General features: G+C 57.7%; 6 protein-coding genes across 6 annotated transcripts; 4 read left to right on the top strand and 2 right to left on the bottom strand.

Annotated features, from left to right (window-relative positions):
- Window positions 1-602: 602 nt before the first annotated feature.
- On the top strand, window positions 603-2,218 carry CMQ_1172 (protein kinase domain containing protein; the record flags this gene model as incomplete). The annotated part of the gene is made up of 2 exons (XM_014318251.1): window positions 603-1,163; window positions 1,229-2,218. The coding sequence occupies 2 exons, from the start codon at window positions 603-605 to the stop codon at window positions 2,216-2,218; spliced, it is 1,551 nt and encodes a 516-aa protein (XP_014173726.1).
- A 2,783-nt stretch (window positions 2,219-5,001) lies between these two features.
- On the bottom strand, window positions 5,002-7,197 carry CMQ_1410 (anion exchange family protein; the record flags this gene model as incomplete). Its single annotated transcript, XM_014318489.1, has 4 exons — window positions 5,002-5,718; window positions 5,845-6,011; window positions 6,068-6,624; window positions 6,680-7,197. The coding sequence occupies 4 exons, from the start codon at window positions 7,195-7,197 to the stop codon at window positions 5,002-5,004; spliced, it is 1,959 nt and encodes a 652-aa protein (XP_014173964.1).
- Window positions 7,198-7,547: 350 nt separating this feature from the next.
- CMQ_986 (3-hydroxybutyryl-dehydrogenase) lies at window positions 7,548-8,584 on the bottom strand (the record flags this gene model as incomplete). Its single annotated transcript, XM_014318065.1, has 2 exons — window positions 7,548-8,372; window positions 8,465-8,584. The coding sequence occupies 2 exons, from the start codon at window positions 8,582-8,584 to the stop codon at window positions 7,548-7,550; spliced, it is 945 nt and encodes a 314-aa protein (XP_014173540.1).
- A 352-nt stretch (window positions 8,585-8,936) lies between these two features.
- On the top strand, window positions 8,937-11,028 carry CMQ_1043 (DNA repair protein; the record flags this gene model as incomplete). Its single annotated transcript, XM_014318122.1, has 2 exons — window positions 8,937-9,011; window positions 9,082-11,028. 2 exons carry the CDS (start codon window positions 8,937-8,939, stop codon window positions 11,026-11,028), a joined length of 2,022 nt encoding a protein of 673 aa, XP_014173597.1.
- Window positions 11,029-11,072: 44 nt separating this feature from the next.
- Window positions 11,073-12,751, top strand: CMQ_939 (DNA repair protein; the record flags this gene model as incomplete). Its single annotated transcript, XM_014318018.1, has 2 exons — window positions 11,073-11,556; window positions 11,616-12,751. The coding sequence occupies 2 exons, from the start codon at window positions 11,073-11,075 to the stop codon at window positions 12,749-12,751; spliced, it is 1,620 nt and encodes a 539-aa protein (XP_014173493.1).
- A 365-nt stretch (window positions 12,752-13,116) lies between these two features.
- CMQ_1242 (dihydroxyacetone kinase) lies at window positions 13,117-14,922 on the top strand (the record flags this gene model as incomplete). Its single annotated transcript, XM_014318321.1, has 1 exon — window positions 13,117-14,922. The coding sequence occupies one exon, from the start codon at window positions 13,117-13,119 to the stop codon at window positions 14,920-14,922; it is 1,806 nt and encodes a 601-aa protein (XP_014173796.1).
- Between the last annotated feature and the right edge of the window lie 155 nt (window positions 14,923-15,077).

The raw sequence follows: 15,077 nt of genomic DNA, 5'->3' as shown, positions 1-15,077 counted from the left end.
ACACGTTGCGACCACCGCAATTCGGCAGACACGGGACGTACATACCAATGATTTTAAGGCAAGAGGCTCAAGAGATAAGATATCATTAGTGTGCTGGGAGGCTCAGCCATCGTCTCGCAATCCCGCTCGTACTTGTAGGAGACGCCATCTGCATGATTCTAGCCGCCTCCAACCTCAAGGCTGTGTGGTGTCCGGTGTTCGCTTCGGTCTAACACATCATCTGACTGGCTCTTCGTGATTGCGCACCCATCCAACGATTCCGCCTTCCTAAATAAGAGCTAGCTGTGCTTGGCCGCCTTACGTCGTTCTCGCGAACCCCGACACTGCTTCGGCAACCTGGCCGGAGGGTGGCACACGACACTCTCAGTCGTGACGGCTAAAGATAGGTAGGTGTTAGTCTCGGATTGACTGATTTTTACGCGGCACGAAAGATTCCCACCGGGCATGGGACAGTACAAAAGACGAAGGTGTGTCGTGTTCCCCTCTCGGACTACTGCTGTTCAGCTACCTTCTATCCCCCAGCACCATCAGTGATTTAGCAAACACGGAAAATGCTAAGAATACTTTACTTCCTTCTCAAGTGCTTCATGCCTACAGAAGTCATGGCGCGCGCCCCGGATCTAAGTGAGCAGTTGGTGAAAGTCAAATGTATGGAGGGCAAAAAGTTCGTGCCGCTTGACATTCTGGAGAAAGTCGTCACCGTGGACAACGTCGCAAAGCAGCTTGAAATCCTAAGCAGAGGCCAGTCCGATTTTACGGAGAAGGTGGACGAGGGTCTGCCCAAGAAGGTGGTGCAGCAAGCGAGCAAGGTGTTTGCTGTTCTTTTGCTCATGGAAAAGACTGAATATATAGAATCCCTGCTCGAGGCCGATCTTTCAGACCGGTATCTTCCACTTTCAATTGACCAAACGGGCGAGATTCTAAAGTCATGCGACGGCTCCACACTCTTTTCGTTTGGGAACTGGTCACGGCTAAAAAAGGGAGACTTTGAAGACGAACAGCAGTGGCTGTTTCTGGCGCCCGTGCTGGACACGAGTGGTCAGCTCCTCAAACTCGACCCAAGATGCCCATTACCCTTCATAGATTCAAGCATCAAGGAAACAGGGGGGGCCGGAATCATCCATCACGCCCGAGTGCACGAAGCACACCAGCGAGGCTACGTTGTCCGTTCTTTTGCCAGTCCTAAAACTGCTTCCAAGCGGCTGGCCTGCTGATGTTATTTCTACAGGAGGAAACATTCGATCTACAAGTCGCCGTAAAGCAGTTTGTCAAAAGAAAAGAATTCGAAACGGAGAACAAGAACCTTCAGAGTATCAAATTCCTTCAGCACAAGCACATCATCCGGCATCTCGTCAGCATCAATCAGGGCAACGGCTTCACCGTCTTCCCGTGGGCCGACCGCGGAAACTTGCACCAGTTTTGGGATGCCGCGTACGACCAGGAGATGTCCACCGAGTACGCCTTGTGGGCTCTACAGCAGATGCAGGGTCTGGCTGCTGCAGTTGATATGCTCCACCAGACGTTCAACTGCCGCCATGGGGACCTGAAGCCCGGCAATATACTCTGCTTCACACAGGGCGTCAGCAGCGGCAATCGATCGCCCCTGCCCACTCTCAAAATTGCTGACTTTGGCATCTCGCGCATCCACACCGCCCAGACCATGATGAGAGATCAAAAGACAACCACGATGTTTTTGACTCCTGCATACCAGGGCCCCGAAGTCGAATTTGAGGAGATCAATGACGAGAAACCACATCCCCGGTCGCGCAAGTATGACATTTGGTCTCTGGGCTGCATCTACCTGGAGTTCATGATCTGGTTCCTGTACGGACCAAACATGGTGTACACGTTTGACATCACGAGGGGCACCACCGAGGGGAGCAAGCGCAGCAACCCGTCAAGTCCGTGGTATGAGGTTACCAACAGGGCAGCGAAGATGGCCAAGGTTCACCAGCTCGTTGCGTGGACGATTGAGAACATCCAAAACGATCCGCGATGCATGGGAGACACCGTGCTGGCCACCCTAATTGGCATCATCAGGGACCATATGCTGCAGCCAGACGTCAACAAGCGCCTATCGGCTGGGGAGATCAGCCATAAGCTGGAGGGGCTGGCCTTGGAAGGAGAGAAGCATCCGGATTCTCTTCTCCACACCTGCAGCGGGGAGACTCCTAAACTCGACTTCAAAACCTTCATATTCGAGTGGCCCCCAGTTTAGTATGCGAAAAACTACAATGTTATTGCACAAGAGTGGAAGAGGCAGCAAAGGGTGCGAGATATGTTTGTTTTGAGAGGAATATTGAATCAGTTATTGCGCTAGTATTTTCACAATATGTTCTAGTTTGCATTTGTTAGTATTTGCTTAAAAAAGTTGCAAGGAAAATAAAAATAAAAACCTCGAAAAAGCGCTCATCGCTATAGTAAGCCCGTTCAGAGTTGTTAGTCTAAAGGAGTGAATATTAACTTTGTCACATCTACTAAACATAACGAAGTGCATACAAAGTACAACACGTGCTCGCAATGTTATGCATGGGATACGCTGTAATACGGAGCACACAGATGTCCACGATGCCTTGTCGCCGTGCGGGGCGCCATAGCACCTATCACACATGACAACCTGTCAGATGAAGAGGGTCTGGAAAGTGGGGTGCACGCGAATACGGAGTAGGCTATGTACGAAGTACTCCGTATACCGAGCACAAAGCCGAAGGTGAGCCGGACCTAAGCCGAGCCTCGTCAGATTATGGGGCTTATGTGCATGGATGCTTCCAAGGGCTGCCGGCCTGCCCGAGCCCTATACTAGATAGGTAGAGCCAACCGGCCTCCACTACACGATCAAGTATCTCTCAACGACGAGATATTTTTATACTGCACAGATCTTCGGAGTTCATACGTAGCCTATTCGACGAAATGGCTTAGATTATTGTCGAGCAACGGTATGCGAACAGCTGGTCGGCGAGGACAGTCACAATAATTGGATCGGGCATGAAGCTTTGAGTACCATCCCTCTCCTTTCGTATCCTAAATTCCAGCAACTTTGCGATAAGCGGGCGGTGCCATGTCTTGCGAAGGGTCTGAGACCTTCCAGAAACAGCCTAGTTGTAAGGCGTCCAGACAGAGAAGGCAACCACTCATACGGACGGGCTGTAGTGCATGATTGGCCGAAGCCTGCTTATAGAGTAGTACGGAGAATAATCGAGTTTCTCCAGACAAGACATAAAGCGTGCTTATGACTGAGCCAACTAAAACGGTGATATGTCCTGCTTATAAGTCTTCCAAAGCTAGAACATTATTGATTGTTGGCGAACTGACAGTGTGCGGTATAGTGTGGTCCATGAATTGACCACACAACACGCATCACAAGAAGGGTAGCTGAAGTCTAGAATCAAATCCCGAGAATATTTATGATAGCTGATGGCTGTAAACGTTGGATTTCATGTAATTCTCTTCCTCGGAGATTCGTCATGTGCGGCTCTGCGGGAGGATTATTCGGCCGCCCATGCTTAGAGCAACTGAATGTAAATTGTCTGCTGAAACATCTGGCTAGTCTGCGATAGCTTATAAGCAAGAGACACACTCGGCGATCACAATTTAGTTGACAGCAAGGAAGGCCGAGCGACATTTGCTTGTCAGATGCAGACGGGGTTGGAGACATAGACGTTAGGTCCGAAGGTGGTTCAGGTGATGCATCGTATGATGGCCGGCCGTGATAGCAAAAGCAACTCTTCAATCATCTCCGCGGAGTCGTTTAGACTGAGCGAGAGGGTGTAGGCATAGAACGCACCGCAGCGTCTATTAGGGCGAAGCCGGACTTTTAGTCCGAGTCGATCACGTAGAGAAAGAGGGGGTGTCGTTGGAATAGCCGCCTTCCAAGGCTGGCGCAAAATAGAATCTCATCACACTTCGCAAAATGCCTCTCAATGCCGATTCTCCCGAACAAGAGTGCAGCCCCGTGGAATTTTCGTATCACATGCGGCTGCCATACAACTGCATGACCGGCCTGCAAGGTTGACAGGGGGGGCATCAGGGGTGGCTAGCCTTTGGACCTCAGCCGCTCATTGTCCGGCCTTTAAGCCTTTTTCACTGGGCTAGCCGTCCGGAGAGACGATTCCCTTCTTTTTGCCGTTTCGTCACACGCTGTCAGTTGACCACCGCCAGCCTTTCTACACCATCTTCTACTCCATATAGCCGAGACTTCTCGTGTCATTTCCCCTCTTTTCTCCTTTATCTTTCCTGCTCCAAGTCTTGGTTCAGCTTCTACTCGCACTACTAATTATGCTGTCCCGCGTCTTATGTACCTCAGCACTGACTGTACTTGGTGGCCTAGAACACGCTCTGTCGCCATACCGATCACACGTCTGGAATTCTTACACACCTTCATTCCTATGACTCAACTAGTCTCTGACACCGCCATGATCAAGGCATCCGTTCAATCCTTCAGACCCTTGTCGGCCACCCCGACAATACGGAGCTAACGTGAAGGTGTGCAGGCAGACGGCAGAGAGACAATCAAGACGCCGAACGCACTATCTAGACCATCCCCTCCGCAAGCCTGGTCAATATTCGCCTGTGCCGTCTCAAGCCGACCGCGTGTATCAGCATTGAATTGAATGGGCTGCCTCTGCCTCCGCTACTCCGAAATGTCAGTGCGCATCGAGTCTGGCGGTGTGGTGCCGACACGCCTGCTGCTCTGCAACAGCATGGCCGTTTCTCTGCTTGTTTCCGTATAGTATGTCTGAAAAAGGGAAGCGGTGGTGTGGTGGTGCCAACGACGTCTGTGTACTAACGCCCCCTCATCTATTTCATCTCTGACTTGCGGTCATCTCCTACGTTTGAGATTGGAGGCTATAGAAATTTGCTCTATCCTGTAAAGTTGCTAACGTGGATTGCATCTTCTGTATTTCGTCCAACTCACCGTATTATTATGTGTCGAACGAGGCACGCCCTCTAAAAAAGGCCTCCTTTACAATCGTAACCATCTCTATGAACAAGTCCTCACTTCTATACTTTAGGTGTACTGCTGCTGCCACCGCCCGTCTGGCCACGCCGATTATGGATTCCCATCCGTGGCAGCGCCTGCATTTCTATGTTGGCCACGTTCTTGTTCTCGCCCAGTTCTGCGAGGTCTTCGTCGCTGCGGCCAACAGACGGAGCGATGCTGGCCATTGCCGTGGCCTCACCGCTGGTCGGGTTCCCTACGAGGACACCGTCCTCTCTAGCCGGGCTGTCCGAGCTGTCCGAGCTGTCCGAGCTGTCGGCACCCCCATCGCGCGTAGCGAGCGTGCCACAGACGCTCTCCATGGTAAACGGGCTTGCCGTGGGTCCGTCTAGCACGGTCAGCTCCTCTGCCGTAAAGACGTGCGGTAGCAGACAGGCGCGCACGGGTATCAGCAGCAGAATGATGACCGGGAAGCCGACGGCGGCAATGGTCTGCGTGATGGCAAACGTAGCGCCGAAGCCGACCAGCTCAATGGCCACAAAGGCCCAGACGGCAGCGCGTCGCGACAGCTGCCGGAGCGGGTGACTGCGCGGCGTCAGCGAGGCGTCTCGCACCAGAAACAGCAGCTTAGCCGTGATGCCATTGCCCTCGAGCGCCTGCACGCCCATGACAAAGAAGAGGCCGGCCAGGACCGCCTGTGGGATCAGATGCAGCACCACCAGCAGCGGACCCGTCATCGTGCCGGCCGTCAGCAGGCCTTGCGCCAGGTTGGACACCCGCTGCTCGACCACGTGTGTCACTCGGGCGTGAACTGCATGGCGCGGGTGGCCCTTGGTCGAGCCGCCTTCCTCATCATCGTCGCCGTCGCCATCGTCGTTGCTGCCGCCCTTGGCCATCTCGGTCACGCACAGCGACTCGGTGTGGAAAGGCGCCTGAGGGATGAGACCATTTGGAAACGGGAGACCAAGCAGGCCAGCCACGCCCGTTGTCAGGCCCAGGAGGAAGAGGTCCCAGTGGAAGCCGGCAGGCTTCTTGAGCGGGAATTCGGTTCCCTGGGCGATGAGCGAGGAGACTGGAATGTTATCAGCAGAATGAAGGGCGTAGGACAGTATAGAATCACTTTCTAACCATTGTGATCAAAATAGAACAGGACGGTCAACAGGACGGCAAAGGGGAGAGCCAAGAAGACGTCTCCGACAGAGAGATGCCAGAAGTTGACAAGCCAACTGCGTCCGATCGCCGTGGGCTCAAAGGCAATGCCAGTGGGCAGGACCTCGAGCGAGACAGAGCGCATGCGGCCGATATGTACGAAGCCAGAGAAGAAGACGACCGTCAGCGGTGTGCCGTAGTCCTTGAGGAAGACGCGGATCTTATGAGTCAAGAGGCTACCGCGGCCCATCTCACCGCAGAGATAGGCGACCACGAAGACGGCCAGGCCGATGAATATGGACAAGTAAAAGGGCTCTTCGCTTCCGAGCCGCGACAGCACCTGGATGCCCTTCTGCAGGTAGATAAAGGCAACGTAGAAGCCAAAGATGTCGCATGGGAAGCGCGTGACATATCGCAGGCCGTTGCAGGCATTGGTGGCCGCCAGAATCCAGTGGAGCACCAGCGACCAGAGACCGACCCAACACATGAAAGCCAGATAGTTTGTACCTCGGGGGTGGACGATATCATAGACGGTGCTGTGGGTTAGATGAGAGGTAGAAGAAGAGAAGAAGAGGAACATCTCAGACGTACTAGTTAAAGACGGTTATAGGCCCCGTCACACCTACAATGACCAACGGCTGACAGGCCAAGACGGAAAAGACAACGGCACCGAGCACTGATGCCAGCAGCACCTCGTTGACGCCGTAGTGCTTGCCTGTCTTGGTGAACATGTCGAGCGAAAAGGCGAGGGCCGGCAGGATGTTGGCAAAGTACATGTACACCGTGGCCGGCACCACGCGGTAGTCCCACGCATCTAGCCAGTCGCTGACATAGTACGGTGCTCGCCGACGGACATCGTTGGCCATGCCACGGAAGAGATGGATCTTCCACCAGGAGCTGCCATCCTTGTCCTGCTGGCGGTGAAAGGACGAGGCGAGACGACGAGGCCAGCTCGCCCAGACGGACGACCGATCGCCAGACATTTTGGCACCAGCTCTGCCCTTCCATGCTCCTCCACCGACACCAGAATCGGCGCCGACATCCGGAATGCCCCCGGGATGAAGCCCCGTTGGCAAAGCGAGACGGTCAGCAGAGGCAGGAGCAGCCATTGAGCAGCAAGATGCAGAAAAGAGAAAAGCCCAAAGAAATGTATGAGCAGTCAGAAGGGACAAAGAAAAGCCGAGAAACAAGGCCGGCGCGCTGTCAATGCGGCTGGTACGGAGTACAGAGATCGGGGTGGACAGCCATTGGAGCTGTCGATGACAGAAGTTGGCAGCCATTCCTCGATTCCTGGTCGAAACAGGCTAGCTGGACAATTAGTGGGTCAATCACGTTACCTGCATACGGACTACGGAGCACTCCGTATTACTGCCATATCAGTGCCGGATTACTGCAAAGAAGCAGAAACATCCTTTAATTCAGTATTCGGCTCTATCAATGACATACCGCAGACCGACTGCTAGTAGTCGTAGAAGCCCTTGCCGGTCTTCTTGCCCAGCCAGCCGGCGTCGACCATCTTGCTGAGCAGCACGCTGGGGCGATACTTGGAGTCGCCAGTCTCGACGTGCAGCACGCGCATGATGGCGAGGCAGGTATCAAGGCCAATGAAGTCGGCCAGCTGCAGTGGGCCCATGGGAACGTTGGTGCCGTTCTTCATGATGTCGTCGATGCTGTCGCGGTCGCCGACGCCGGTCTCGAGGCAAATGATGGCTTCGTTGATGTACGGCATCAGAATGCGGTTGGCCAGGAATCCGGGTGCATCAGCCGACGTCGACGGAACCTTTCCCATCGCCCGACAGAGCGCAACGGCCGTCGCCAGCGTCTCGCTGCTGGTCTGCAGCCCGCTGATGATCTCGACACCGCGCTGCACCGGCACCGGGTTCATAAAGTGCGTCGCCACCACGCGCGTGCTGGCCTCGGTTGAGACGCTGCCTGCTGCCGCTGCAATCCGCGTAATCGAGATCGAGCTCGTGTTCGTAGCCAAGATCGTGTGCGCAGCACACACCGCTGCCAGCTGCCGGAAGATGGCCGTCTTGAGCTCCAAGCTCTCCGGGACCGCCTCGATCACGAAGTCCACGTCCGCCAGCCCGTCGTACGACGTGGTCGACGTCAGCCGCGCCCGCGCCGCGTCTGCATCCGTCTGGCTGATTCGCGACTTGGCCACGTCCTTGGCCAGCAGCTTGTCCGCAAAGGCCAGACCCTTGTCTAGCGATGCTTGCGATGCGTCCACCAGCGTCACCGGCAGACCGGCCTTTTGCGCCGCCACCAGTGCAATTCCGAGACCCTGTAGGCGACCGAGCGTTAGATAAGGAGAGAGCAGAAAGGAAAGTCGAAAACAAGACCAGGAACTACGCAAACAAGCTCGCTGCAGCTCACCATCTGTCCTGCACCAATGACGCCCAAACGCTTCACCTCAGCCGCCGCTCGCGAAGGCGTCGAGCTGTAGCATCGCATATGGGAGCCCAATTGGGCCATATATCTTATTCGGGCTGCCATCTTGAAGCTGCGTTGCATTGATCAGGGAAAGGTGAACGGAAGACGAAGGTCAGAATCCAAAGGCCGGTCTTAGTACGGCTAGAAACCGCTTGGCCTCGGCATTAAGCTGGGGCACCCCGCGAAATGACTTAGCACGTGCTTCGGTCCACAATCGACTGTGAAAATGGCAGGCCCCACAGGGTGCAGCACGATTGGCTGTTCTCTCTGGACGCGCCGCAACGCGTCGTCCGCGTAAAGCTTTCCTTCCCTATGTACGGAGTACTGACACACACTAAAGCATCTCCAACTCCAACATCCAAGGGTGCAGACTGCGGATGCTGCGAGAACAGGCAGCCCGACCTGCACAGCAACAATGGAGCCAACGGAGTCTCCTGCGGACGTTGTCCACCCCGAAGTGCGGGCTCACATCACAAGTCTTGTGTCTGCAGTAAGTTCTCGTCCTCTTGTTCCCCTCCTCCTTCTCCCCCCTCTTGCCTCCTCTGACATGACGGCAACAGCTCGGTGGCACCGACGAAGACGGACAATACCAGCTAGGTGACGACGCCCTGGACGTACTCCGCGACATCAAGAAATGGATCCGGTTCTACGACCAGAAGCTAAACCGCATGGACGTGGCCCGCTGCCTCGCCGACACCAATCTCGTGGGCGGCGATCTGTTGCGCATCCTGGCAACCTGGCATGAGAACGCGACGGCCCAGCGGTTCAAGGCCCGCGTGGCGCTAGCCTGCTACGAGGTGCTGACGCCCCTGACCTGGCCGCTCGAGACCGACGTCGAGACGGCCACGGTCAACCACTACCGCCATCTGCCCGTGCTGCAGCTGGCCCAACTGGCCTACAAGCGGGCCATCATCAACTTTGATGGCGCCCAGATTCTGCACACGGCCGTGCGTGTGGCCCTGCCAGCCATGGCCGTGCCGCTGGCCGACCGCTCCATGCGCGACCAGGCCATCATCCGCCTGGTGCTCTTCTTTCTGCGAAATGTCGCCATGATCGAGCCGCCCGCCGGCGTCAAGTACGACGGCGACGAGTCACAGGTGTCCCGGTCCGCCACCATCGACGCCTTCTCCTACCAGGACATCCTGCTGCTGCTGCTCACCATGGCCTCCAACATGGGCGACGACTTTCGCACCGAGGACGCCACCGTCATGGAGATCGTCTTCCACCTCATCAAGCGCGTCGACGTCCAGAAGCTCTTCATGGACGAGGCCCAGCTCAGCTCCACCAAGGCTGAAGAGCTGACCGCCCTGATGCACAAGGAGGCTGCCATGCTGCAGTCCTTCCGCCCTCATGGCCCCACCCGTCACAGCCGCTTCGGCACCATGGTCTGGGTTGACCGCGGCGAGGGCCGCATGTCTGCCCTCTCCGGTCAGGACGCCCTGGTCAGCGCCTCTGCCCGCGAGCTCAAGATGGACACGTCCAAAAAGTTCCGTCCGCCGCGTCGACCACGCCGCCGCCGTGACGAGAAGCAGGAGCTCATGGGCCTTGGGCCCTCGGTGTCGCTTAACGCTCGCGCCAACGGCCAGCTGCGCCACTTCGTCGACGAGCTGCTCGACTCCGGCTTCAACCCGCTCTTCCTGCAAGCCCGCCGCAGCATCGAGCGCGAGGCCCCGCACATCCAGCACCACCACCGTGCCCAGTTCCTCTACCTTGTCGCCTGGTTCCTTGAGGCCGAGCGCGCCCGCTCCAAAGCCGCCGCCCAGAAGCGCGGCCGCAAAGATCCCACAGGCGATGTCAGCTCGTTTAATCTCGTCGCTGGCGCGCTCAACCAGGAGATGTTTATCTTCCTGAATCGGGTGCTCGACCAGGCCCAGAACGACAAGGACTGGGCCGAGCTGACGGTGGTCATGCGCTGCTACACGCAAATCCTCCTGACAGTGCAGCAGATGAGCGAGTCGAGGAGCGAGGAGGACGAAGAGATCGCTGAGAACATCCTGAGCCGGCTATTCTACGAGGAGGCCACGCACGACGCCGTGGCCAACCTAGTCAAGAACTACAAGGACCAGGGCTACGAGTACCTCGACGCCTGCACGGAGCTCGCGCACACCTACCTGCGCATCCTGGAGACGTACTCCAAACAGAATGTTGATCTGCAGGTACGATCACGGCGGCGCACGCGCAAGAAAAAGGCGGCCAAGAAGGCGGTCAAGACGACGGCAGCGACCGACAGCGCAGGCAACGGCGACGACAACGGCGAGGAGGCAGCAGAAGACGAGCAGCAGCAAAACGACGACGAAGACGACGAGTCGGGCAACGACGAGGCGCTGGCACAGAAGACCAGCACGGAACGCAAGTTTGACTTTTCACGGTTTGCCAACCGGTTCGCCGTGCAGGGCGTCATCGACACGTTTGTCAAGTTCACGTCTAACTACAACGACCTGACGGAGGCACAGCTGAAGCCCGAGCGCACCGGTACTTTTACCGAATCGCGTTCAAGCAAGAGATGAGCGTGATGCTCTTCCGGGTCGACATCATCCGGCTGCTCTTCAATATGATCAAGGGTCCGGAACCGCTAACCCGGAGCAGCAGCACGCTGTTCAAGGACTGGGAGGAGCTGTCAAAACAGATCCTGCGCAAGTGCGTCAAGAAGATTGAGGAGCGGCCGGTGCTGATCATTGAGATGCTCTTCTCCAAAAGCGCCAGTACGGCCCACTTCCTCGAGTACGGCTACGAGAAGCAGACGGTCTCGACCACGAACCCGCGACCGGCAGCCGAGCTCGAGTTCCGCCTCGCCGTCGAGCGGGACCGCCAGATCGCCATCGTCGTCGGCGTTCTGCTTGACAAGAACCAGCACCAACACCTGCTCTGGGTTAAACGCCAGCTGGAGGCCGCCGGGGCCGAGAAGCGCGCGTGGAAGGCGCTGGACACGGCCATGGACACGCTGGAGGTGGCCGGCCCAGACAGCGCAGAAAGGGAGGCCGGCACACCGCCAGCCGAGCCATCAGCCGGCCTCTCTGAGGAGTCTTCGCCTATCAGTGAGTTTGAGCCTAGCTTTTCCAACGCTTAAATGTTGCAGCTGACTAATCAACCATAGCAATCCGACCGGAAGACGAGGCGTGCCGCAAAGCCATGTTCAAAAATGCACACCTCCGGCTGCTGATGAAGCTGGTGGGATTCGAGCGGCTGGTGTCCTCCATCGAGGAGACGATTGACTCGGTGTGGGTGGTGCCGGGCAGCGTCACGGCTGAACAGCTGAGGGAATCGCTCGAGTTTATCAACAAAGCAGAGTTTGAGCCTCCAGTATTTGACAACGATCAGTCAGCGGAAGACCAGTTGAAGCGAAAAACAGCGCCCCGCAAGAAGGCTGTCTACGATGACGACGATGACAATGGAAACGATGGCCTTGGAAGCGGTGACGACATGCTATTCCCAGCCGGTGGCCCTACAGCACGCAAAATTGTGGATGAGGGGCGCAAGAAGAAGACACTACGGCGACGGCGGAAGCGCGGAGACGACGACGACGGCGGCGAGGGTGAGGTCGGTCCGACGGAAGAGGAGCTGGACGAGCGGGCGCAGCGACGGCGACAGAAGGAGCTGGAGAAGGCACGACGGATCAAGAGCGACCTGTACGTTCATGCCAGCGATGACGAGACGGACGACGAGAAGGATCGCGAGTTCTTCGAGCGCGAGGAGGCGATCCGGCAGCGTGTGCACAAGGCAGTTCTGTTGAGCAGGGATTCCGGAGAAGGCCGCGTGGGCGCAGGAGAAGCAACAAAGACGAAGAGGAAGTTGGCAGTGCTGTCGGACGAAGAGGACGAAGAGGAGGGTGACTCGCAAGAGTTGAGTCCAAGGCGTCGGAAGCGAAGGAAGTCTGTAGAGACAGACGATGGCGACGGATCTGACGAGGACGTGACAGAGCCGACGGCGACAAGTCGGAAGAAGACGAGCAGTCGACAGCACGCCGGATTTGTCGACAGCAGCAGCGACGAGGACGAAAACATGGAGACGGACGAGACGCCTATCACATTGACGACGGATAGGGTATCGGATAAAGAGCCGAGCGAGACGTCGGATAAGGAATCGGAAAAGCAGCAGCCGGATAAGGTGCCGGAAGATGCAGGCAAAGACGGCGATGATGACGACGACGACGACGATGTGGTGCCGACTGCCAACAAAAAGAGACAGCGGGCCAGGGGCGGCTTTCTAGCGGACAGCGACGACGACGAGTGATGGGCCTGCATAATGGTGAACATTGTCGTTTTTGCGGGGGTGGAGCATATAGAAAACATAGCAGGCGTTTTGGAGCCGTCTTTTCGGTTATGCTGCAGTTCCATAAGCCGAATGATCAATTGCCTCTGGGCTCCTATTCGGTGCTGTCGCCGAGCATCGGGGGCAACAACACCGACGAGCGTCTGGGCTGCGACTTCCCCGCTTGTCCCTGGACAGGTGGTTCCTCTCCCCCCACCTTAGTGTCTCCACACTCCGGCGACATAGCTCTCTGGCGCCTTCCTTCGCTTATATGGTCAGAGGGGCGTCTCGTGTTTGGATTTTCACGGCCTCTATTTCGTTTTACACGTTAACCTCTCATCAGCAAGATGGCGTCCTCAGCAAAGCATTTTATCAACGACCCGACGGTGCTCGTCAACACGGCGCTCCGGGCGATCACTTACACGAACCCAGCGGTAGCGTTAGACGAGGAGCACAAGATCATTTATCGTCTCGGCAGCAAGGCGAACGGCAAGGCGACGGTGTCGGTGGTGTCGGGCGGCGGCTCGGGGCACGAGCCCAGCTTTGCGTCGATGGTGGGCGCGGGCCTGCTGACGGCAGCAGTGGCGGGCACGATTTTTGCGTCACCGTCGACAGAGCAGGTGCGCACAGCAGTAGCGGAACGGGTGCCGGGCGAGGCAGGCGTGTTAGTGACGGTGATGAATTACACGGGCGACGTGCTGAATTTCGGGGTGGCAGTGGAGAAGGCGCGGGCAGCAGGTGTGGCGGTCGAGATGGTGGTGGTAGGTGACGATGTGGGCGTGGGCCGAGCCAAGGCCGGCAAGGTTGGGCGCCGCGGCATCGCGGGCACAGTTCTGGTGCACAAGGTGTCTGGAGCGGCAGCAGCGCGCGGGCTGGACCTGACGACGGTGGCACGGCTGGCACGGCTGGCGGCGACGAATCTCGTCAGCGTGGGGGCCAGTCTGGAGCACGTTCATGTGCCGGGACGCGAGCCACCGAACGCGGCCGAGGGGTTGACGGCTACCGAAGTCGAGATCGGCATGGGCATCCACAACGAGCCAGGTTCGGGACGGGCGAGCGGTCTAGCGCTGCCAGCACTGGTGGGCACGCTGCTGCGGCAGCTGCTGGACACGGACGACGCAGACCGCGCGTTTCTGTCGTTGCCTGCCGGGTCGACGGACGTCGTGTTGATGGTCAACAATCTCGGCGGCGTCAGCGTGCTGGAACTTGGCGGGATCACAGCCGAGGTGGTGCGCCAGCTGGCGGCCAACTGGCAGATCCGACCAGTTCGAGTGCTCAGCGGCACCTACATGACCAGCCTCAACGGTCTCGGCTTCAGCATCAGCCTGCTCCACGCCGGCGTCGACACCGGCCTAGGTCCAGACGGGCCCTCGCTGCTGCAGCTGCTCGACGATCCGGCCGAGGTCACCGGCTGGGCCACGTCCATCTCGGCAGCCACCTGGAATGCAACCTGGGACGATGCGATGACCTCTGCCAACAAAGCCACAGCTCCAGCCACTTCAGCCACCACAGCCACAGCCACAGCCAAGTCCGGCCTGTACGCTGACCCGGCCATGGTCCGCACCGTACTGGAACGCGGGCTGCAGCGCGTTGTGGCGGCCGAACCCGAGATCACGCACTACGACACCATTGTGGGCGACGGTGACTGCGGCACGGGCATGAAGCGTGGCGCCGAAGCCGTGCTGCAGCACCTCGCGACCGGCTCAGCGCTCACTGGCGACGTGGTGGCCGATGTGGCCGGCATCGTGCCCGTGGTCGAGGGCTCAATGGACGGTACGTCGGGCGCGCTCTACGCCATCTTCCTCAACGCACTGGTACACGCACTGCGCCAACAAGCTTCTGGTGGACAGAAGGGTCATGTGAACTGGGCCGCGGCCCTACGACAGAGCTGCGACGCCCTCTCGCGCTACACGCCGGCACGGCCGGGCGACCGCACGCTCGTGGACGCTCTGTACCCCTTTGTGGCCGCGCTGGAAAAGACGGGCGGCGACGTCGGTGCGGCCGCTGCAGCTGCTCGCGCCGGCGCTGAGAGCACAAAAGGCATGCAGGCGAGCCTGGGTCGCACAGTGTATGTTGGAGGCAGCGGGTTCGAAAAGGTGCCAGATCCGGGGGCGTGGGGGCTGGCCTGTTTCTTTGGCGGGCTGTCTGGATAGGGCGGGACATGAGGACAGGAGAGAACTATGTAGGAGGTGTATGTGTAGTGAATGAAGAATGAAGATGAACGTTTGCTTCTTGCGTCGTCGTGCCTCGTGCAACGTGTGAACAAGTAAAGCTCTCACAGTGCAGTCGTGATTGGCCCAAGCTCTTT

This window comes from Grosmannia clavigera (genome assembly GCF_000143105.1).
Source record: "Grosmannia clavigera kw1407 unplaced genomic scaffold GCSC_140, whole genome shotgun sequence".
NCBI classification, from domain to species: Eukaryota; Fungi; Ascomycota; class Sordariomycetes; order Ophiostomatales; family Ophiostomataceae; genus Leptographium; species Leptographium clavigerum.
This window is presented reverse-complemented; position numbering and strand designations above follow the sequence as displayed.